The sequence below is a fragment of the Lactuca virosa genome, chromosome 3, assembly GCF_052849685.1.
Source record: "Lactuca virosa cultivar CGN04683 chromosome 3, Lactuca_virosa_CGN04683_v6, whole genome shotgun sequence".
NCBI classification, from domain to species: Eukaryota; Viridiplantae; Streptophyta; class Magnoliopsida; order Asterales; family Asteraceae; genus Lactuca; species Lactuca virosa.
The window spans coordinates 58,586,292-58,606,771 of record NC_136428.1 but is presented as its reverse complement, the minus strand read 5'-3'; the positions used below and the strand labels follow the sequence as shown (position 1 = coordinate 58,606,771).

General features: G+C 39.3%; 1 protein-coding gene across 1 annotated transcript; it reads right to left on the bottom strand.

Moving 5' to 3' along the window:
- Positions 1 to 7,873: 7,873 nt before the first annotated feature.
- Positions 7,874 to 11,798, bottom strand: LOC145163557 (uncharacterized). Its single transcript, XM_079082387.1, has 7 exons — positions 11,615 to 11,798; positions 11,257 to 11,512; positions 10,938 to 11,154; positions 10,161 to 10,519; positions 9,617 to 10,069; positions 8,258 to 9,437; positions 7,874 to 8,155 (listed from the first exon to the last, which is right to left on the bottom strand). The coding sequence occupies exons 1-7, from the start codon at positions 11,796 to 11,798 to the stop codon at positions 7,874 to 7,876; spliced, it is 2,931 nt and encodes a 976-aa protein (XP_078938513.1).
- Between the last annotated feature and the right edge of the window lie 8,682 nt (positions 11,799 to 20,480).

The following is a 20,480-nucleotide window of genomic DNA, read 5'->3' as shown; positions in this document are numbered from 1 at the left end:
AAATCATCATGGGAATTCAACATTTGCGTAACCATTGAAACTAAAGAATGATGGATATCCTTCATGGTATCCAAACATGTAACACTGCCTACATTTGAACCCACGCACCATCCCTCATAACTAAGCCATTCGACACATGAAGATCGTGTCATGAAAATGTAACCATGAAAGCAAAATGACAAGATTAGAAGACGCTCAATAAGATATAAGAAGCAAATAGGTGACATACAGTCATTGACTTTCAGCCAACCTGCAGAATCTGTTGTCTCTTTCAGTACATTGTGTAAACTTATAGCTAAGTCAACATTTATCGAACTTGATTTATCACCGTTGACTTTATCAAAGAATGCTTGCCATTTCAGGGAAACTTTTCTCATAGTATCACCATTGAAGTCGGTCATTCTGTATGCTAGAAAGATGATTGCTATTCTCCCAAGCTGCCCACATGTTAGACCTTTAGGCGATTTGTTGTATATGTTGATTGCTTCTTTGAGTATGCTCACAAATGATTCATTTCCCCTAAGAGATATCATTTCCTTTGACTGTGCAATATTCGAGTTGAGATGAAAGACATTCTTCATGAACTCATCCACGCAAAATTGGTAAGATTGATCGACAATCCGACAAGCACGGTGCCCAGCATTCTTTGGAAACTTGCATTCCTGCAGTGACTTTGTAACTTCAAACAAATTTGTAAGTATTTTCATGCGTTGATGCATGGAATAGTTTTTCACAGTTGAGTAAGTATGAAGAGATTGAGGCTTTCTCAACACTCTTCCAGCAACAAAAAGTAGTTCCGAACACCAATATTGTGAAGCCACAGATGAAAATTCAACAGCATGAATGATGTGCAAATGTCTGTTTCTAAGAATACAAGAGTACTTCATCTGTTTCACCCAATGGGCTTCAGCATCAAGCACAACATAGCTGCCCTTTTTATCCAAGCCATACTTCCTCAACCCAAAATAATTGCAAATGAAATCCTCATATATATTACTCTCTTTGCCACCGTGACCCCATGTAGAGCTCCAGTTGATCAGTTCCGTTATCAGTTCCTTCCAGTAAGTCCAAAAGTAAATCAAACCTTCCATGGAGGCATTATTTTCTGATAACTCGCTTTCTAAATGCTTAATCTTGTCATCTTTAACCCATGTGTCAATACAAGCATAGACACTGCATTTTGAGCTAAGGTGAAAATCCAAAAGTATTCGGGAAATCAGAAAATGTATCCTAAAGCTTCTGTCTCTTGTTATTTCACTCAAATTCTTACACATCTCACATAAGCTGATTTTTGCACTTGATAAAATGCTAATCTCTGTACGCATCAATTTAGAATCCTCTGAATCAGGATTTTTTTTCACATGTGATTTTACATCATACAGGAGCTTGTTTTTTTGCTTAAAGTCCTTCAGCGGCCAAGATCTCTCCCCACAAGCCCAAAGGGATCCGAAGAAGACATACCAGAGTCTGCTCGATGCTGCTTCTAATGAACAATCATCTTCATAACCAATCTTTGTTGCTTCAACAAACTTTCCATGTACCTCTAGCACTAAGAGAAGATCATTGACACGGTTTACAGACTTGAAAAACGAATGCATTTGGTGAATCGCATCTCTTTCAACTTTTTCTATCTCCTGAGTTGTCTTCACATGTTCCAAACTCATAGCCAACGCATTATCTTTGTAACAATCTATGAATTCAAGGCCTTTTATTAATAATTCTTCTTCACTTTTCCCTTGGGATAAAATTCTCGCCACTTTGCACACAAACTGATAGAAGACGTCAGAGCCACTTTTGGCAATTGACACAGCCTTACTTAGTAAATAATCCTTCTGTGGAAAAGGTTCCTCTGCACTTTGAAAAACCAGAGAGTTCATAAACACATGCCACAAGATTAGCAATGATGACTCCCTGTGAAGGTCACCCACATGGATCAGAAGCTCAGATTGAGTATCTAGTTTAAGCCTTGAAGCCTTTGCAGCTTCTTCAAAGTTATCCCATTCTATTTCCAGCGATATAAGTTTATCAAAACACCTCTTTTCGGTTAAGAACTTTCGCATCTCATCCTTAGAGTGAAAGGAACTAACGAATGTCATCATACTTTTCAAATCCCTTACATCATAATAGTAAAGAGCACCTTTTTGCAAAAACTCTATCTCAGCATACCCACATCCTCCCCAACGGCCTATTAATTCAATACCCATTTTAAACAATTTTCCATCAGCACAAGAAGAAAGACACTTTGCAAAAGCTCCAGCCTTTTCATATTCTTCCGCTGCATAGTCATAGTATTTTTCAATGTTATTTTGAGATAAAACAAATACTATCAGATACTTAAAAAAGGAGGTAGTGTAGAATGAAAGCAAAAGATTACCAGCTATTTTATAATCCTCCATCTCATAGAAGCACTCAGCAGACAAGACATGCTTGCCAAGAGAACTAAATAGCTCAGCAGCTTCCTTGAAAAGCTTCTTCCTTTCTTTCCTTGAAACTGGAGTAGTATCAGCAATTGCACGAAGTTGATGGGCCTCAGCCAATCTCTCATAATACTTGTCCCCAGACTTCAAGAAGCACATATGTGCCATCCTAAAGTTATTCTCATAAAATAGCTGCAATTAAATGAAATAGATATCGTTAAAAATCTCTTCACATGACCGACTTTTCAATTTCCAGAGATTGTAATGTCAGACCTTTATGCCACGTGTTCTCCACTCGTCTTTACTGCTTGGAATTTGCATTTGGTCAGTAGCAAAGGATGTTGAACACGACTCTTTGTATGGGAAACAAAAGACTTTTATTAAGACACTTAAGAAGACCTTACACTTTGTGAGACTACTACACACTTTGCTCTCTTTGAGGCTTTCTTGGATGGTTTGGAGCAAATGAGCTCCACACCTATTTATAGGCCTCTTAGGAAGGTTCTAGATACTAGTATACACTTACTACCTACTAGATAACTCTAGAAATATCTAACATACTCTATATGCTTCCATATGTTTCTAGAATATTCTACCATGTTCTGGAGAGGTCTAGGTTGCTCCAGTGTCTTCTAGAATGATCCATAACCTTCCAGGGTCTTCCATGTCGTTCTAGAGTATTCTAGACTCTTCCGGTATATTCCGGAGTCTTCCATAGTCTTCCATAATGTTCTAGAATCTTCTAGAGCGTTCTAGAACAAGCTAAAGTCTTCTAGATAATATTTGTTCTATTGGGCTAGTGATGATCTTTAACACTCCCCCTCAGCACTAGCCCTCATTCTTCGTACCATGTTAAGCTGACAACGAAAACCTTCATATTTTCCAATACTCAGTCCTTTGGTGAACAAGTCTGCTATTTGGTCATCGGTCTTGATCTGTCGCATCTCAATTTCTTCCATCAAGACTTTCTCTCTGATAAAGTGATAATGCACTTCCACATGCTTTGTTCTAGCATGAAATACTGGATTTTCTGCCAGCCGAATTGCAGATTGGTTATCGCAGTGAAGTGGTACCGCATAGTCAACTTTTTGATGTAAGTCCTCCATTAGGAGTACCAACCATGTACTTTCTTGAGCTGCTACGGCCGCTGCTTTGTACTCCGCTTCTGTGGTTGACAATGATACGGTTGGTTGTCTTTTACTACACCATGATATTGGCCCCGACCCAAGCTTGAACACATATCCAGTGGTTGATCTTCGGGTATCATGGTCTCCTGCATAGTCAGCATCACAATATCCAACCAACTTGCAGTCTTCTCCTTTTTTATACAAGAGACCATAGTCAATTGTACCTTTGACATATCTTAAGATCCGTCGGGCAGCATCCAAATGAGGTTTCTTCGGATTTTGCATGTATCGACTCATAACTCCAACTGCATAAGCAATGTCAGGCCGAGATAAAGTTAGGTAGATAAGACTACCTACTAGTTGTCGATACATCGTTCCATCGTCCAACTCTTTTCCTTCATTAGCACATATCTTGGTATTTGGCTCTATTGGTGTTGATACTGGCTTACACTCCAACATGCCAAACTTTTGAAGTATATCTCTTGTATACTTTTGTTGGCAGAGGAACAACCCTTCCTTTGTACGATCAACTTCTAACCCCAAGAAGTGTTTAAGCTCCCCCAGCTCTTTCATTTGGAATCGCACCGATAGATTTTCTCTTGTTTGATGGATTTCTCTTTCGTCATCCCCGGTGATGATCAAGTCATCCACATAAACCAACACAATTGCCAACTTCCCTTCTTTTTCTTTGACGAACAAGCTTGAGTCTGCATGTGCAACTGAATAACCACTTCGGGTAAGAAATTCAGCAATCTTACCATACCAGGCTCTTGGTGCCTGCTTCAATCCGTAAAGAGCTTTTCTCAGCTTGCACACATGAGTGGGATTAACTGCATCCTCAAATCCCTTTGGTTGGTTCATGTAGATCTCCCGATCTAATTCTCCATGCAGGAAAGCATTCTTCACATCCATCTGCCATAATTTCCAGTCTTTACTAGCTGCAAGAGCTAGCAGCACTCGTACAGTAGTTATCTTCGCCACTGGACTAAATGTTTCATCATAGTCCAATCCATATTGTTGTGAGAACCCTCGAGCCACCAAACGAGCCTTGTATCTTTCAATTGATCCATCTGTGCGTCGCTTTAATTTATAAACCCACTTGCAGGAAATGGGTTTTATATCTCTTGGTCTTGGTACCAGTTCCCACGTTTGATTCTGCTTTAAGGCTGTAACTTCTTCTTCCATTGCCTTCTGCCAAGCTTTATTCTTAATTGCTTCTTCATATGTCTCCGGCTCTTTAACACCGTCTTCTAAAATAGCCGCATTAGTATACTTGGGATTAGGCTTTCGGATTCTTTCCGTCCTTCGAAGTTGTGGAGGCGGCGTCTCCCTTTTACCGGCATTACTTGTTTGAGTTACTTCTTGCTCAATGACATCAGTGTCGCTCGGATCTTCAGGTGTATCAACACTTGACCAAATGTGTGCAGTTTGCTCCCCCATCTTTTGTTTTAAAACTTCTTCAATATTTTCCGAGTCTGGTAATACTTTCTTCTCTAAGGACCACCATGAAGATGCTTCATCGAACACTACATCTCTTGAAGTGTAGCATCTTCCGCTTGTTGGATCACAACACCTCCATCCTTTTCTTTGATTGTCATATCCAACAAATATACACCTGACTGCTTTCTTGTCAAACTTGCTACGTAAATGACTAGGTACAAATACGTAGCAGACACAACCAAATACTCGAAAGTAGCTAACAGTAGGTTTCATGTTCCATAGTGTCTCAAATGGTGAGATGAAACCTAACCTTGGTTGGGGAAGTTTATTGATCACATGGGCAGCAGTTCGCATTGCTTCAGCCCAAAATCTTCCTGGGACATTCTTCGCGTGTAGCATGCTTCGACAAATTTCTGCAAGATGTCGATTCTTTCTCTCAGCTACACCATTTTGTTGAGGTGTGTTGGCACATGTGAATTGATGACGTATACCACATTCTTTTAGATAGCTATTGAATTCTTCCGAGGTGTATTCTCCTCCATTGTCTGAGCGTAGACACCGAATCTTCTTTCTCACTTCTCCTTCGACCGTTGTCTTGAATTCTAGAAACTTTGAGAATGTTTCAGATTTTTCTTTCATGAAGAAAACCCACACATATCTCAAATAATCATCAATGAATGTCACCATGTACCGCATCCCGCTAATTGATGTCTGCTTGACTGGACCGAACACATCCGAGTGAATTAACTTTAGTGGCTTCTTTGCTCTAAAATTTGACTCCTTGTATGGTAATTGATGAGCTTTACCATACTGACATCCAGCACAAACAACATTTGTTTTAACTTCAAGTTGAGGTAAGCCACTGAGCATGGATTTCTCCATTATTACCTTCAACTTGTGATAACCAACATGTCCCAGCCGTGCATGCCATAGATCTGCTGTCTCGTTCTTACGAGTCTTATCTACATAGGCAGACTCTGCGGAGAGAACATAGACGGACTCCACTCTCCGTCCTTCCATTGTTGGCTTTTCTGATATTTTAAGATCTCGATAGACCTTCACATCTTGTGGGCCAAACAAGACGTAGTTTCCTGATGATGTTAGTTACGATACCGATAACAAGTTCTTCTTCATACCTGGCACGTGATAGACATTATGTAGTGACACCATGTCAGATTTATTACCAGGCATGATCGTTGTTTTGCCAATCTGAGCAATTGGAAGTCGTGCATTGTTGGCTGTAAGTACCATGCGACTCCCTTTGTACTCCTTCACGTCTTGTAGTTTGTTCTGATCACCAGTCATGTGATTGGAGCATCCTGAATCAATGATCCAGTCATTCTCATAGTTGATACGCTCTCCCATCATTGCCATGAGCGCCAACTCGTTTTCTTCTATGGCGCATAATGCCTCAGCATCCCATTCATCCTTTATTTCCTTTTTGGAAGTTACGACATTGCTTTCCACAGACTTTTTCTTTGACCAACAATCTTTGGACATGTGGCCCCACTTTCCACAATTGTTGCAGTTGCCTTCGAACCTCCTCCCCCGAGAACTCTTATTGTCGGTCTTTTGAGATCTCCATGGTTGTGAGGTTCCTGGCTGACTCTTCCATTTGTCAGCATTTTTGTATCCTTCTTTAGAAGGTGGCTTGAAATTTCTCCGACTTTTACTTGTGTAGAGTGCTTCTTCTTCACTCTTCAGCGTGATGCCTCCCATTTGCTTAGCCATAGCTTCTTGGCTGGCCAACAAATTCTCAAACTCTACAAGTGATGGTTGAACGGGCCATCCTTGTACAACAGTAACGAAGCTTTTATATTCCGGCCTCAGTCCATGGATGATGATCCTCTTCATTCGAGCTTCTGTAATGACGGATTGCGGATCTAGTTCAGTAATCTCCCGACATATCGACTTGACCTTGTGGAAATATTGAGCAATCGTCATGTCACGTTGTGAGATTGATAATAGCTCGTTCTCCAAAAGTTGTAGTCTTGTATCATTCTTCTTTGAGAAAAGCGTCACAAACGTGTCCCAAGCTTCTTTCGGTGTGTTCTCGTCCCGAATATGCTCCAACATCTCTTCTTCGATTGTGGTCTTCAAGGCAAACATTGCTTTGCCTGCTTTGATTTTCCATTTGCGTAGAGCGCCATTAACATCTTCCTCCGGAGGCGTGGTTTCGCTTCCGCCAACGACCTCCCATAGATCTTGTCCTTGTAAGTAGGACTTCATACATGTTTCCCATGTTTTGTAGTTGTTGTTGTTGAGTTTCTTGATTCCTCCGACGACTTGGAGATCACCCATCGTGTTGGCAGTACCTCGGTAATACCAAACAAGCTAGTTTCGACACTAAACTTGCAGAGTCACAAACTACTCACGATACAACGAGAATCACTCGTTCTCACTATCAAGAAACCTTGCTCTGATACCAGATTGTTGAACACGACTCTTTGTATGGGAAACAAAAAGACTTTTATTAAGACACTTAAGAAGACCTTACACTTTGTGAGACTACTACACACTTTGCTCTCTTTGAGGCTTTCTTGGATGGTTTGGAGCAAATGAGCTCCACACCTATTTATAGGCCTCTTAGGAAGGTTCTAGATACTAGTATACACTTACTACCTACTAGATAACTCTAGAACTATCTAACATACTCTATATGCTTCCATATGTTTCTAGAATATTCTACCATGTTCTGGAGAGGTCTAGGTTGCTCCAGTGTCTTCTAGAATGATCCATAACCTTCCAGGGTCTTCCATGTCGTTCTAGAGTATTCTAGACTCTTCCGGTATATTCCGGAGTCTTCCATAGTCTTCCATAATGTTCTAGAATCTTCTAGAGCGTTCTAGAACAAGCTAAAGTCTTCTAGATAATATTTGTTCTATTGGGCTAGTGATGATCTTTAACAAAGGAGGCGTTCAGATGTTTGACTTCAACAAGTCTTAACTTTTTCCAGTAATCAAAGATTGGTTGAGAGAAACCTGTGGTTTCACAAATCCACAACCGCTGCCTTGTTCGAGTAATCGCCACATACAACTGCTTCAGTTCACTACATAAAACATTGTGCTTTTCCATATCGAACTTGAATTCTTTTTCCTTCATATATTGATATACGACTCTCCATTCATTTGAGAAAGAGGATGTAGTAAAAAAGTCATATAACAATACATCCTATAAAACATGGAATAAGTTAAATGCATTACAATGTTCAACTTTTGAGCTCAAACGAGAATTCTCATAAAACTTAAGGCAATTAAAAGATTAGTGTTTTACCTGAAACTCTAAGCCTTTGGACTCCATGATTGTTAGAACAAGTGCATTTTTCCCAACAATGTTGACTACCTTCTCTTTTAGATGTTCATCACGAACTAAAACAACTTGCTCAGCACCAAACCCAGTAAACTGCTGACAGCCAACCCCATTGCTTCCAAATATGGTTTTGATAGCATTATCATTTGTATCAGTTTCAAGCAAAATAGGTAGATCTCCATCGATTCGACTAGTTTCTGGCTTCAAAGCATCAACAAACAAGGGAAAAAAGTGGCAAAGAAGGTTGACAACACTTTGAGCCAGATTCAGAACTCCAGTATGAGTGCGAAAATTCTCACTTAATTGGAAAACCTTGGATATTTTTCCCTTTTCAGAACCCAAAAGAAACTTTCTGAAGAACAGCCACCGTATATCTTCAAATCTGAATCCAATACCCTTTGCTATGGCCTGGGCTGTATCTCCAGAAAAAGCATAACCCTCATGAACATTTCCACACAGGTACTTAAAAAGCATAATCTGCCTCATTGTAAGATCTTGAACTTCATCAATATATACATAATCCATAAAATCTCCATTATATCCTTCAAATTCAAGCCTTTGATGAAGATCATTCACTAAATCAGCCAAATCAAAATTCCCTTTTTCCATTTTTATCTTCTCATACTGCAGAAATATGGAATAGATGATTTCTCTCTTCTTTGCATCAAAAATTGAAGTTGTAGAATCACAAAGTGCAACATAATCTTCTCTAGAGATGATTCCATTGGGAGCAACCTCGCTTGCAGTTAATCCACCCTTTATAACCGACATGATTTCAGTGTAAACTGTGGAGGATTCAAGATTTGCTGTGAGCTTGTTGTTTAAGTGAGGCCAATACATTGAACAAAATCTCTCAAAAGTAACATCCTTTAGCCTAATACATTGTTCCAAGACACTGAGTCTTGAATTACTTGTTTTATTGCCACAAAGGAGCTGCCTAACACAAGGAAATCTCTCAAAGTATGATGTACCAACTGTTCCATCAAGCATCAGTAGGAATCTGTGGAATGTTATAATAAGTGGATATTTGTTGTGTGGGAGATGAATAAAATGATCTGGAATATCTTCAGACAACATCACTTTATCAATATCATCAATACGCACAGAGTTGCATTGTGATGAGGAACTCCCACCACATGTCAATCTGAAAATATTAACAAGTCATCATCAGAAATGCAAAATATTACTTTTCAAGATTCTCAATTCCTTATGAAAGAATACACAACAAAATTATAACCCATCAACACAGATTGAAAGTTGAAAGCGAATAACATTATATTCGAAAAAGGTGTATTTATTTTTATAAGGTTGCTATCAACAAACCTTTTGAATTCATCTACTTGCTGTTTCACAGCATAACAAAGTCTTGGATTGAGAGTGACAAAAAGTTGACGTAGCACATCTTCCTTAATAACCTCCTCACTTCTGTCCAAATTCTCATGAAACCCTTCACATGCTAAATGGTGAAGCTGTTCATTTCGGTATAATTTTGTAATTAATGCAGTTGTTTTTCCTGTCCCAGATCTTCCAAGAATGAAACTGCTTTTATCAAAAGAAACAACATCCTTTTCTTGTTCAGTTAGCTCAATAGGAAGCCCAAGAGCACAACCATCACACCCAGAGATCATACTATTTACTGCTCCAGATGAAAACGAATAAAACTTCATTAGTATCAAACTTTCGCGCACCTTCACATTTTCAACACTTTCGTTTCTATTAGCACCATATGGATTAATTTCACACGTTGCAGGCCACTTCAGTGGGAACTCAAGAACCCTGAATTTCAAAAAAAAATATATTAAGATAGTGTGTGATTGTATAACAGCTCAATGTCATGAAGGTAACAGTGATGATATTATTCATATACCTTTCACCACATCTTGCCTTGCAACGATCAATATAGTCCTGAGTATACATATTAATAGTTCCTTCTAATCTTTTTACCAACTCTTCAATCTCCTGGAAGGGCAGTATATCCCACAGTTTTAACACTTGGACATAATGTGAGTCCTTAACAATGTCTATTGTGCATATAAGGTGCAGTTCTCTGACTATGAATTCTCTCATAAGTTCAGAATAAGGGCTTTCACTAACAAACACTGCAGTCGAACTCCGTTTCGGCCGCCAACCCGTAGAAAGCTTTAGCAGCATTAGAAGTACAAGTTTCTTAGTCTCCCATGAGTCGATTTTTGAAAATGAGGTTATAAACTTGCTGCTAAAGAGAACCTAGAAAAAAGAAAGATGAATATGCATGATGAACTAAATGCATGCGCGCAAAAACAGCACGGGATATTTGAAAGCCAAACTTCCATTTTTATGTAAAAAACTAGGATGATTTTTATGTCTAAGGGTTTTCGGATTCTATCTACAACGCGAAATATATGTAGATTATTTGATTAAAAACTGCATTCAGTAAGTGCCTCAAAGATATTAATTATTCCACATATGATCACAATCCAAAGTATGAATAGTTTAAAAATCAGTTTGAATGTGAAAACAAGAGACGGCCTGTTTTTACCATTTTCTGAAAAGTAACCCTAATTTGAGGAATTATCGATCCTTTGATTGTGAATGATATATTATAATATAAATTAGCACTTTGGTGCTTAGCACTTGAAGTAACAAGAAAGCGCGATTTAATTACCTTCCATGTGGTACTTCGGAAGAGCGAAGTCTCCCCAATAAGTAACTCGTCAAGCTGATGAAGATCTCTCTTGACTTCGACTATGACCTTTGCGAGGTCCTTGTGTTCATCTGCCTGAACGAAACATTGATGAGCCTTAGCATCCAGAATTAACGGTTCCCAGTAAGACCCTCTCTTCAGGAGCTCTCTTTCGTCTCCTATAATCCATAGACACTGTCTGCAAAAGCATCAGCAAGCCAATATATCACTATAGTCCAAAAGTCATCAGAAAAAAGGTAGAAAAATATATAAATATGCATGCTCTCATTAGATCCCACACCTTTCCGATTTCAAATATTCATTAGTGTTCAGTCGACTGCTCTCGAGCTCGTTGCATTCATCTCCATCATGAGTTCCCACTGTCGATATTATCGTAACATCTTCTGCACCCTGATAATCATGAAGAAACCCAACTTTTACCTTTAGAAGCTCATTGTTTTCGTAGTGCATTTCAACTTTCTGTTGCAGACATTGAACTTGAGCACGGTATGGTGATAACACGGCAATGCTAATCTTATGCTTTGATGATGCACGTTCTGTAATAAGATGGCACAAGTTCACAACTTGTTATTATAAGAAACTGTGTTCTCTATCATGCCTTCTGAAATTTTTAGAAAATGGGATACATAGTTTCATACCTTTATAGATTAACTGCAGTATCTGACAGATAACCGCAACCTCAACCATGTTTTTCATGCCATTTTCAGCATCTACAACCTCTTTTCCAGAATAAATGTTGATGAATGAAAATGGACCAAACATTGCACCAGGAATATAGCATTTTCGTCTAACATTCACTCTGTAATTTGAAGATAATTCCATCTCTGCCCTCGCGAAACTGAAACAAACTTCTTTCTTAATGATTCAAAGGTATCTCTCTCAATGTGACTTCGAATAATAAAGATTTAAGTGAACGTAGCCGAAGTAGATTAGATGGAGAGAAATTAAGAAGCTCATCGGTTGCTTTGCTCTATGAAACCATGCGTCTGTTTCTCTTCCATCTTAAGAGATAAATGAACCGTTCTATGGTTTGAAATTTGCAATCATCTCCTATAACGTATTTAGACAGGTTTCAATCTTATAGGCTTCAATAATTGCATGTTGGGAATGACAAATTTGTAACACTCAAAAAGAATTGCACCAATTTAAAACATTTTAATTCATTCAAAAGCCATTAAGTTATTACGACTTGTTTTCAAAAGAGTTTAAACATCAGAGTATCCCCAGAACCAAATCACAAAATCATGAAGTATGAGGAGCGGTACGATCACGCTTTCGCCTTGCCACGATCTCCTGAAGCACCTGAAACAAAACACTGAAACTGTAAGCCCGAAAGCTTAGTGAGTTACCCCCAAAATACCAACCACATATAACCATACTCATATCATATCACAATACAGAACAATCATGCATATCGAGTCTACAGTGTGATTGGTCCGCCCGCACCGGGCCTTCAGTCCACCTGGTCCACTCTCCGAGTCTAGCCATGTATATCGAGTCTACAGTGTGATTGGTCCGCCCGCACCGGGCCTTCAATCCACCTGGTCCACTCTCTGAGTCTATAGTATGACTGGTCCGCCCGCATCGGGCCTTCAGTCCACCTGGTCCACTCTCCGAGTCTACAGTATGACTGGTTCGCCCACACCGGGCCTTCAGTCCACCTGGTCCACTCTCCGAGCCTCGACACGTCTGGACCTCCCTCTTGGGGCCTTCAGCCTATCCGGACCACTCGCTGGGCCTTCGGTCTATCTGGTCCGCCCTGGGTATGTTGGCCTACAGCACAAAGCAGTACCCGCCTCAACCAACCCCAGTCGAACAACCATGTGCACATAAAACAGTTAATCACATAACAATCCTCAGCCAACAAACGAATCTATCAGATCATGCAGCATAACAACATCCTAACCAGGATACCGACCTAACCGTTTACTAACATAACATTACCCTATATAGCAGGGTACCGACCTAAACCAGGTCACTAACATACTTTATCCTACATACCAGGATACAGGTCTAGCAATTCAATAACATATCAAACAAATACCCGGATTCCCATCCGATAAAGGGTCGGCCTTGGTGCCGTAGACCCTGTTGATATAGTGAGGATAACTCACCTTGCAACTGCCGAACCGAATCACGAAAGCACAAACCCGAAGCACTGCCTCCAACTCCAACACCTATAATCATCAATGATCCAATGACATAAATATCCAAAAATTACCATAATACCCCTGAAGGTCAACTGGTCAAAGTCCACCTTCCTGATTGACCCTACTCGCCGAGTCAACCCATTGACTCGCCGAGTTCCTAAACTCAGGAAACTCTCATAACACGACTCAACTCGCCAAGTCACCCCATGACTCGTCGAGTTCAACAATCTCCGAGTCCTATCCTGTCCAACTCACCGAGTCACCACTCAACTCACTGATCTGAATCTAACCAGAAGAGGTTGGGGGTTTTGCACTCTGACTCGCCGAGTCCAAGAACAGACCCGTCGGGTCCACGACAATCTTCATCAGACTCTCCGAGTTGTTCTTCCACTCGTCGAGTCCAAGCTCATCATCATATGACTCGCCGAGTTCACCCATGCGACTCGCCGAGTCACTACGCGACTCAATGCCTGAAGCCCTAGCCCAACTCGCCGAGTCATCTCCCAGACTCGCCGAGTTGATACGGGTATTCCCATAATCGAAAGATACAGAGCTACTCCTTTGCTCCAAACAATAGATTTGGGTCCTAGAGTGCATTAGCAACATAAAAGTTGCTACCTTTACGTGCTTCATGTCCCATAATTCCAAAAACCAAGCTAGAAAGGAACTTAACCCGTGGGGAATGGCTTTTGCATAGCAATTAGAAGGGCTTTCTGCATAATTGATCCAAATAGAACTCAGATCTGGAGTTTCAGCTCCAGATCTAACTCATGCACCAAGATCTCATCATATTATCTCCAAACAAACCCTAAAACTCCATGAAAGATGGATCTAGAAAGGAGAAGGCCAAGAATAACGATTCATTACCTCTAAAACGACTTCCCACTGAAGAATAAGCCGAATCTCCACAAATCTCCTTGATCCAAACTCCTTGATCTTCAAGATCTCTTCACAAAATCACTTATCTAAGCTCCAAATTGCTTCCAAGGACTCTCACTCACGATTTTAGGGTTTCTGGATCTCAAAGGGTAGTAAGGGGGCTGAGGGGAGGACATTAAGTCCTTTAAATAGGGTGAAAACCCTAAGATTAGGGTTTTCCTCTTCCGACTCGTCGAGTCCAGCCGCCGACTCGGCGAGTCAGACCACTTATCACGTGCTCTTCACATGCTCCGACTCGACGAGTCATAGCTCCAACTCGCCGAGTCCATCCTTCTAATAACATTTTACATCCCTGAACTCTTGCTTCTGAACTTGGGGTGTTACAAAATTTCTGAGTTATTAATTGCTTGTTGAGTGTCTGTTTGTTTTTTTTACAAATTTTTTAAGGAATGGTTGCTAATAGCATCTCAAACCACTCCCATGTTTTATTATTTTCCCCATTTCTTTCCTCATTCCTCTCCAATCCTATCCCATTTATTTCCTCATTTTGGGGGAAATGAATAGTATAACATCATATCCCTCAAAATGGAGATGAACTTTGAGTTATCGATTTTAGTCACTCTTTTTATATATTTATATATTTCTGGTTTTTTTATATACTAATTATAATTTAAATGTAATATTTAATACTTATAATATTGTGTTATATATTAAATTATATTAATTAAATATAAATATAAAGTTTTTTTTGTTTATCAAGATCATATTAAAATTTAAATACATATTGAAATTTTAAAACACGAAAACGAATTTTACAAAAACTTATAATTAAGTGTTATAAATATAATCTTATTTATTTAATATTATTGTAATGAAAAAATATAGATTATATATTTGTTAAAATCAAATTAATAGAAGGGGTGTGTTTGACAATTTATATAAGTTAAAAGAATAGAATATACTTTTTGGGGGGTAAAAATGAAGTAGGGTTAGAGATGAAACACTATTTATCCTATTTTTTACTCCATTTTTTTTTGGGGGGGGGGGGTGAAAATGGGTTGGAGATGGTCCTAAGTTGTTAGAGGCAAGGGTTATAGTCACAAGATGTTCACTAGAAAAGTAATGTTACCTATGTGCAACATCACCTCCATTACATGTTCACTAGCCATTGGAAATGGTTACCACTCTATATTAATTTATCTTTTTTTGACATTATATTAAATAAAAAACACAATCATTTAACATACATAAATATTTTATAAATAAAAAAACATTAACTTAAATAAAAATAATATTTTTAAAATTCAACGTAGATTTTACTAATAAAAAAACATTAATAAAACATTGAAATAAAAAAAATACTACTCGTCGTCATCGTTGTCCTCACCGCCGGCCTCGTTCTCATCGTTCGCGTCCTCATTCTCCTCATCGTCATTGTGGTTTTTGAATTGTCGTTTTCATATGTGTTCAATCAAATCTTGACGTAAATTGTGATGTGTTTCAATGTTTTGTATTTCTGGACTAACCAATGCTCCAACAACATTCATGGATTTGATTAATAGAGTTTGTAAATCATTCCTCGATAAATCCGTGATAGTGTTCATAGATGACATTCTGGTTTACTCAAAAAGTGAGCAGGAGCATGGCAAGCATCTACGAGAGGTGCTAGAAGTTTTGAAGAAGGAGAAGTTGTATGCAAAGTTCTCCAAATGTGATTTTTGGATTCAGGAAGTCCAATTCTTGGGTCATGTGGTCAACCAAGAAGGAATAATGGTTGATCCAGCAAATATTGGAGCTGTGATGAAGTGGGAACGACCGAAAAGTCCCACCGAGATTCGAAGCTTTCTGGGATTAGCCGGATATTACTGAAGCTTTATCCAAGGCTTTTCTTCAATAGTTGCTCCATTGACAGCTTTGACCCATAAAGGAGCTACTTATACTTGGAGCGAGAAGCACGAGGAAGCATTCGAGAAGCTAAAGAAGAAGTTGTGTGAAGCACCGATTCTTTCTCTGCCCGAGGGAGTTGAAGACTTCGCAGTTTATAGCGATGCATCTGGAGTTGGGTTAGGTTGCGTTCTGACCCAAAGGGATAAGGTGATAGCATATGCATCGAGACAATTGAAAGAACACGAAAAGAACTACCCCACTCATGATCTGGAGTTGGCAGCGGTAGTATTTGCACTAAAGATATGGAGGCATTATCTTTATGGCACGAAGTGCAAGCTTTTCACTGATCATAAAAGTCTTCAGTATCTCTTCAACCAAAAGGAATTGAATATGAGACAACGACGTTGGCTAGAGTTGCTTAAGGATTACGATTGCGAGATACTTTATCACCCTGGTAAAGCAAATGTAGTAGCTGATGCTTTAAGCCGAAAAGTGAGCCTTGAAAAGAAAAGGCCAAGGGCATTAAGGATTGAAGTTGTCTCAACGATTGTGGAAAGCATCAAGAAAGCTCAGGAAGAAGCTTCAGAGAAAAATGACCGAAAGGAAGAGCAATTGGGCAAAGCACTGGTGTTTGGTACAAACAATCAAGGATTGAAGGTATTCCAAGATAGGACTTCGGTACCTAATACGGGAGGAATAAGAGATCTTCTGATGGAAGAAGCTCACAAGACCATGTATTCGATTCATCGCGGCAGCATAAAAATGTATAAGGATCTGAAACCCTACTACTGGTGGCCGACGATGAAGCTCGATGTTGCGAAGTATGTGGCCGAGTGTGTAACATGTGCAAGAGTTAAGGCGCAACATCAGAAACCATATGGGAGTTTAGAACCTTTACCTGTACCCATGGGTAAATGGGAAGACATCACCATGGATTTTGTCTCTAAACTGCCCAGAACGAAGGACGGTCACGACATGATTTGGGTGGTCATTGATCGATTCACTAAGAGTGCACACTGGAGAAGTCTACAAGAGGAATTGGGTATGAAATTGTGTTTAAGTACAGCTTACCATCCGCAGACCGATGGTCAGAGCGAAAGAACGATTCAAACACTTGAAGATATGTTGAGAGCGTGTACCCTGGAGTTCCAAGGTAACTGGGACGAGTACTTACCTCTGGTAGAATTTTCCTACAACAATAGTTACCATTCGAGCATCAATATGGCACCTTATCAAGCTTTGTATGGACAAAAGTGTTGTACGTCGTCTTGATGGCTTGAAGCTGGAGAAAAGCAGTTTATGGGCCCGGAAATAGTTCATCAGACTGCTGAAAAGTTGAAGGTGATTAGGGAAAGGATGTTAGCAACTCAGGATCGTCAAAAGAGCTATGCTGACAAGAAGAGACGACCGGTGACATTCGAAGTTGGAGATTCGGTTTTGCTTAAAGTGTCACCGTGGAAGGGACTTATAAGATTTGGGAAAAGAGGGAAGTTGAGTCCAAGGTTCATTGGACCGTTCAAAGTTCTTTAGAGGATTGGGAACCAAGCCTACAAGCTGGAATTGCCTGAAGAACTAATTGGTATTCATAACACTTTCCATGTGTGTTATTTGAGGAAGTTCACAGGAGAAGTTCCCGACATAATTCCAATTTCTGAGTTAAGGATGGATGAAAATAAGAAGCTAATCGAAGAACCGGAAGCGATCGTTGACCGTAATATGAAGAAGTTGCGATGCAAGATGGTCGACTTAGTGCTTGTGCGATGGAAACATTCGAATGGGTCAAATCTCACCTGAGAAACGGAGAGTGACATGATGAGTCGCTATCCGCATTTGTTTGCTGATGCATGATTCCGGGACAGAATCATCCTAAGGGGGAGAGAATTGTAACGTCTGTGTTTCGAGGCTAAGCATTGATGCGATGATGTAATAGTCTAGGTCAACCATTGTAACCTATTTTAAAGTGATAAAGATGAATTACTTGAATATTATGTGAATTATGTGCTTTTATGTGATTATATACTTGTTTGTAATGATATAATAAAATAAGCGTCGAAAATAAAATGTTAGATAAGCCCGATTTCGATGAAGGAAGTTGTAGTGGTCGTGACAAGGATTCCGTACATATAAAGAACGCCGAAATTCGAGTTATAGCGAAAAAGTTATGGTCTGTCGAAGTTTCGCGACAGAACCGGCACGCCACTGCGTGACGGAAATAGTGAATTTATGATAGAATGATTTTTGGCCTTGGTGATCTAAAAGAAAGTCGTAGAATACGTTCAACCGAGAGCGTGCATAAAAAGAACACCCAAATATGACTTCGTATGAGAAAGTTATGATTTTTCTAAGTTTCGGATCAGCAGTGCACAGCCCGGAGTTCGAATGTTATATCGATCCATTTTTGGCCGACACAACCTAAACGAGAATCGAGGGTCTCGTTAATAGTATTTCAACGGTAAAAACACATACGAAAACGGACATCGGATGAAGAAGTTATGAATTTTTAACGGACTTTATTGTCCCGGCCTGTTAAAAATGTAACTTTAAAAATAGAGTCAAAATTAGCCAACGGAGTCTAAACAAAAGTTGTAGATTACGGTCTCACCTACGCGTGGATATAAATAACGTCGAAAACGGAGCTCGTATGTGAAAGATATGAGTTTTTGAAGTCGGAGTGGGAAATCTCGAACCTGGTGCGAGGGGTACGCCTTGCGTACCGAAGTACGCCCTGCGTACGAAGGAGGTACGCCCCGCGGATTGACTTTTTCCTCGGTCCAGAAGCCTCCACGTCGCACCTACACATTTCGGACACGTGTTGTACGACTTCAGTGTACGCCCAGCGTACTTCGGAACTACGCCCAGCGTAGTACGAAGCCTCGCACCTATAAATAAGGGTGCGAGGGCAGCCGGTTTTCCACACCATTTCACCTTCTCTTTCTCTTTCTACTCTCTCTCTCTCTCTCTCTCTAGCCTATCCCACCCCCGAAGACTAGGAACCCTTTCTAGCTCTAGAAGAAAGCCTCGGAGAGCCTGGAGTCTCCGAGAAAAAGAGTTTTTCGGTTTGAAACTCTGCCCGCGCAGAGCTCGGTTTTCAAGCAAACCTCTTGGTTTCATCAAAGAAGATAATTTTAAGAAGCGAAGTGCTGTCCGAATCACCCCTTATCAGGTGAGTGTATAGTCACTTTCATCTTACACATAGATATGAAGTATTTTATATAAATTACGTGTTATGTATATATATATATATATATATATATATATATATATATATGTTATCTGTTTACCTGAGATGTTTGCTGGATGAGAGATCTATACTTCTTTCTTTCAGATCTGAAACTTTTTCCTTCAGATCTACACTTTCTCATCTCAGATCTAAACTTTTTTTGTCAGATCTAGACTATATATGTATTTTATGTTTTGAAAGTTATGCTGGATGAATGATGTAAACTTTGTTTTTCAGATCTGGACTGTGTATGTATTTTATATCTACAAATATGTTGCGTAGAACATGGGTAGATGAAATAGATGATGTGTGATAAAATGATGAGAGGCTTCGATGTTTACGATGTTTAAGGTGATCCAGTCATCTAGCGGAGTATAGATGACGACTACGGACTTTTCTAGGCAGTCTAGTGGAATGCTAGCAGGCTCGCAACCTGTAGGTGTTTTTTAAGATGTACTCCATCCCCCCATGGTTGCCTTTTGTGACATGTATTGCTGAGGAATCCCCTAAGCAGTGTTGTCACCCCGAAGAAAAAATCCTTAGGCTAAGTCCTTTTTAATAGATGCTTTAGGGACGTAAAGTGAGGATAACGGGAACGGGTAATCGGGTTAATGATTTGATGAAAACAATAATAAAATTATTTATTGTGGGTTGAAAACCCTATATGCTCACCAGGCTCCCCAGCCTGACCCACTCAGTTTCTTGTATTACAGGTAGTGGCAGAAACATAGTTGGATGATCTGACGAGAGATTATGGATTTATATGCCAGTATAAAAAAAATAGAATGTTGTAAGGCCTATATTGCTTTGAGGCCAATTTTGTTTTGTGGCCTATGATGTTTTGTTTATGCTTTTGATCTGTATTGACGATGACATCCCGAGTTTTGTAATGTAATTAAAATACATTTCATTAAGAGATGCTTTGATAAATTTTTATCATATTTTGTTTTCGGAACAAATTCCGCAACACTTTTCTTTGAAAGATTACTCTGGTTTTATTATAAAAGCATAAACGAAATCGGTCTTTTCTGGCGTAAAAATAGGGATGTCACATCAATCAGTATTATATGTAACAACGTAAATTTTCGAACCAAAATTTTCAATTAAAAAAAACATAATTATCATAGTAACAAAATCTCAAATGTCACAATGTCAAAAGACCAAATCACATAATCAGAACTGCATATATATATATATATATATATATATATATATATATATATATATATATATATATATATATATATATATATATATATAAACTCCAGGATCCTTTAAATCATAACTCAAACTCTGATGTGTGTGTACAATCATGTCGGCGCCTTCCCGTGATCCTGAGAAGTACCTGAAACACATAACACATAACAC

Coding starts and splice junctions, on each gene's coding strand:
- LOC145163557 (XM_079082387.1), bottom strand. CDS start 11,798: ATGGAATTATCTTCAAATTACAGAGTGAATGTTAGACGAAAATGCTAT. Junction 11,155..11,256: donor GAATATTTGAAATCGGAAAG/GTGTGGGATCTA, acceptor ATGCTTTTGCAG/ACAGTGTCTATGGATTATAG. Junction 10,520..10,937: donor TCCGAAGTACCACATGGAAG/GTAATTAAATCG, acceptor TCTTTTTTCTAG/GTTCTCTTTAGCAGCAAGTT.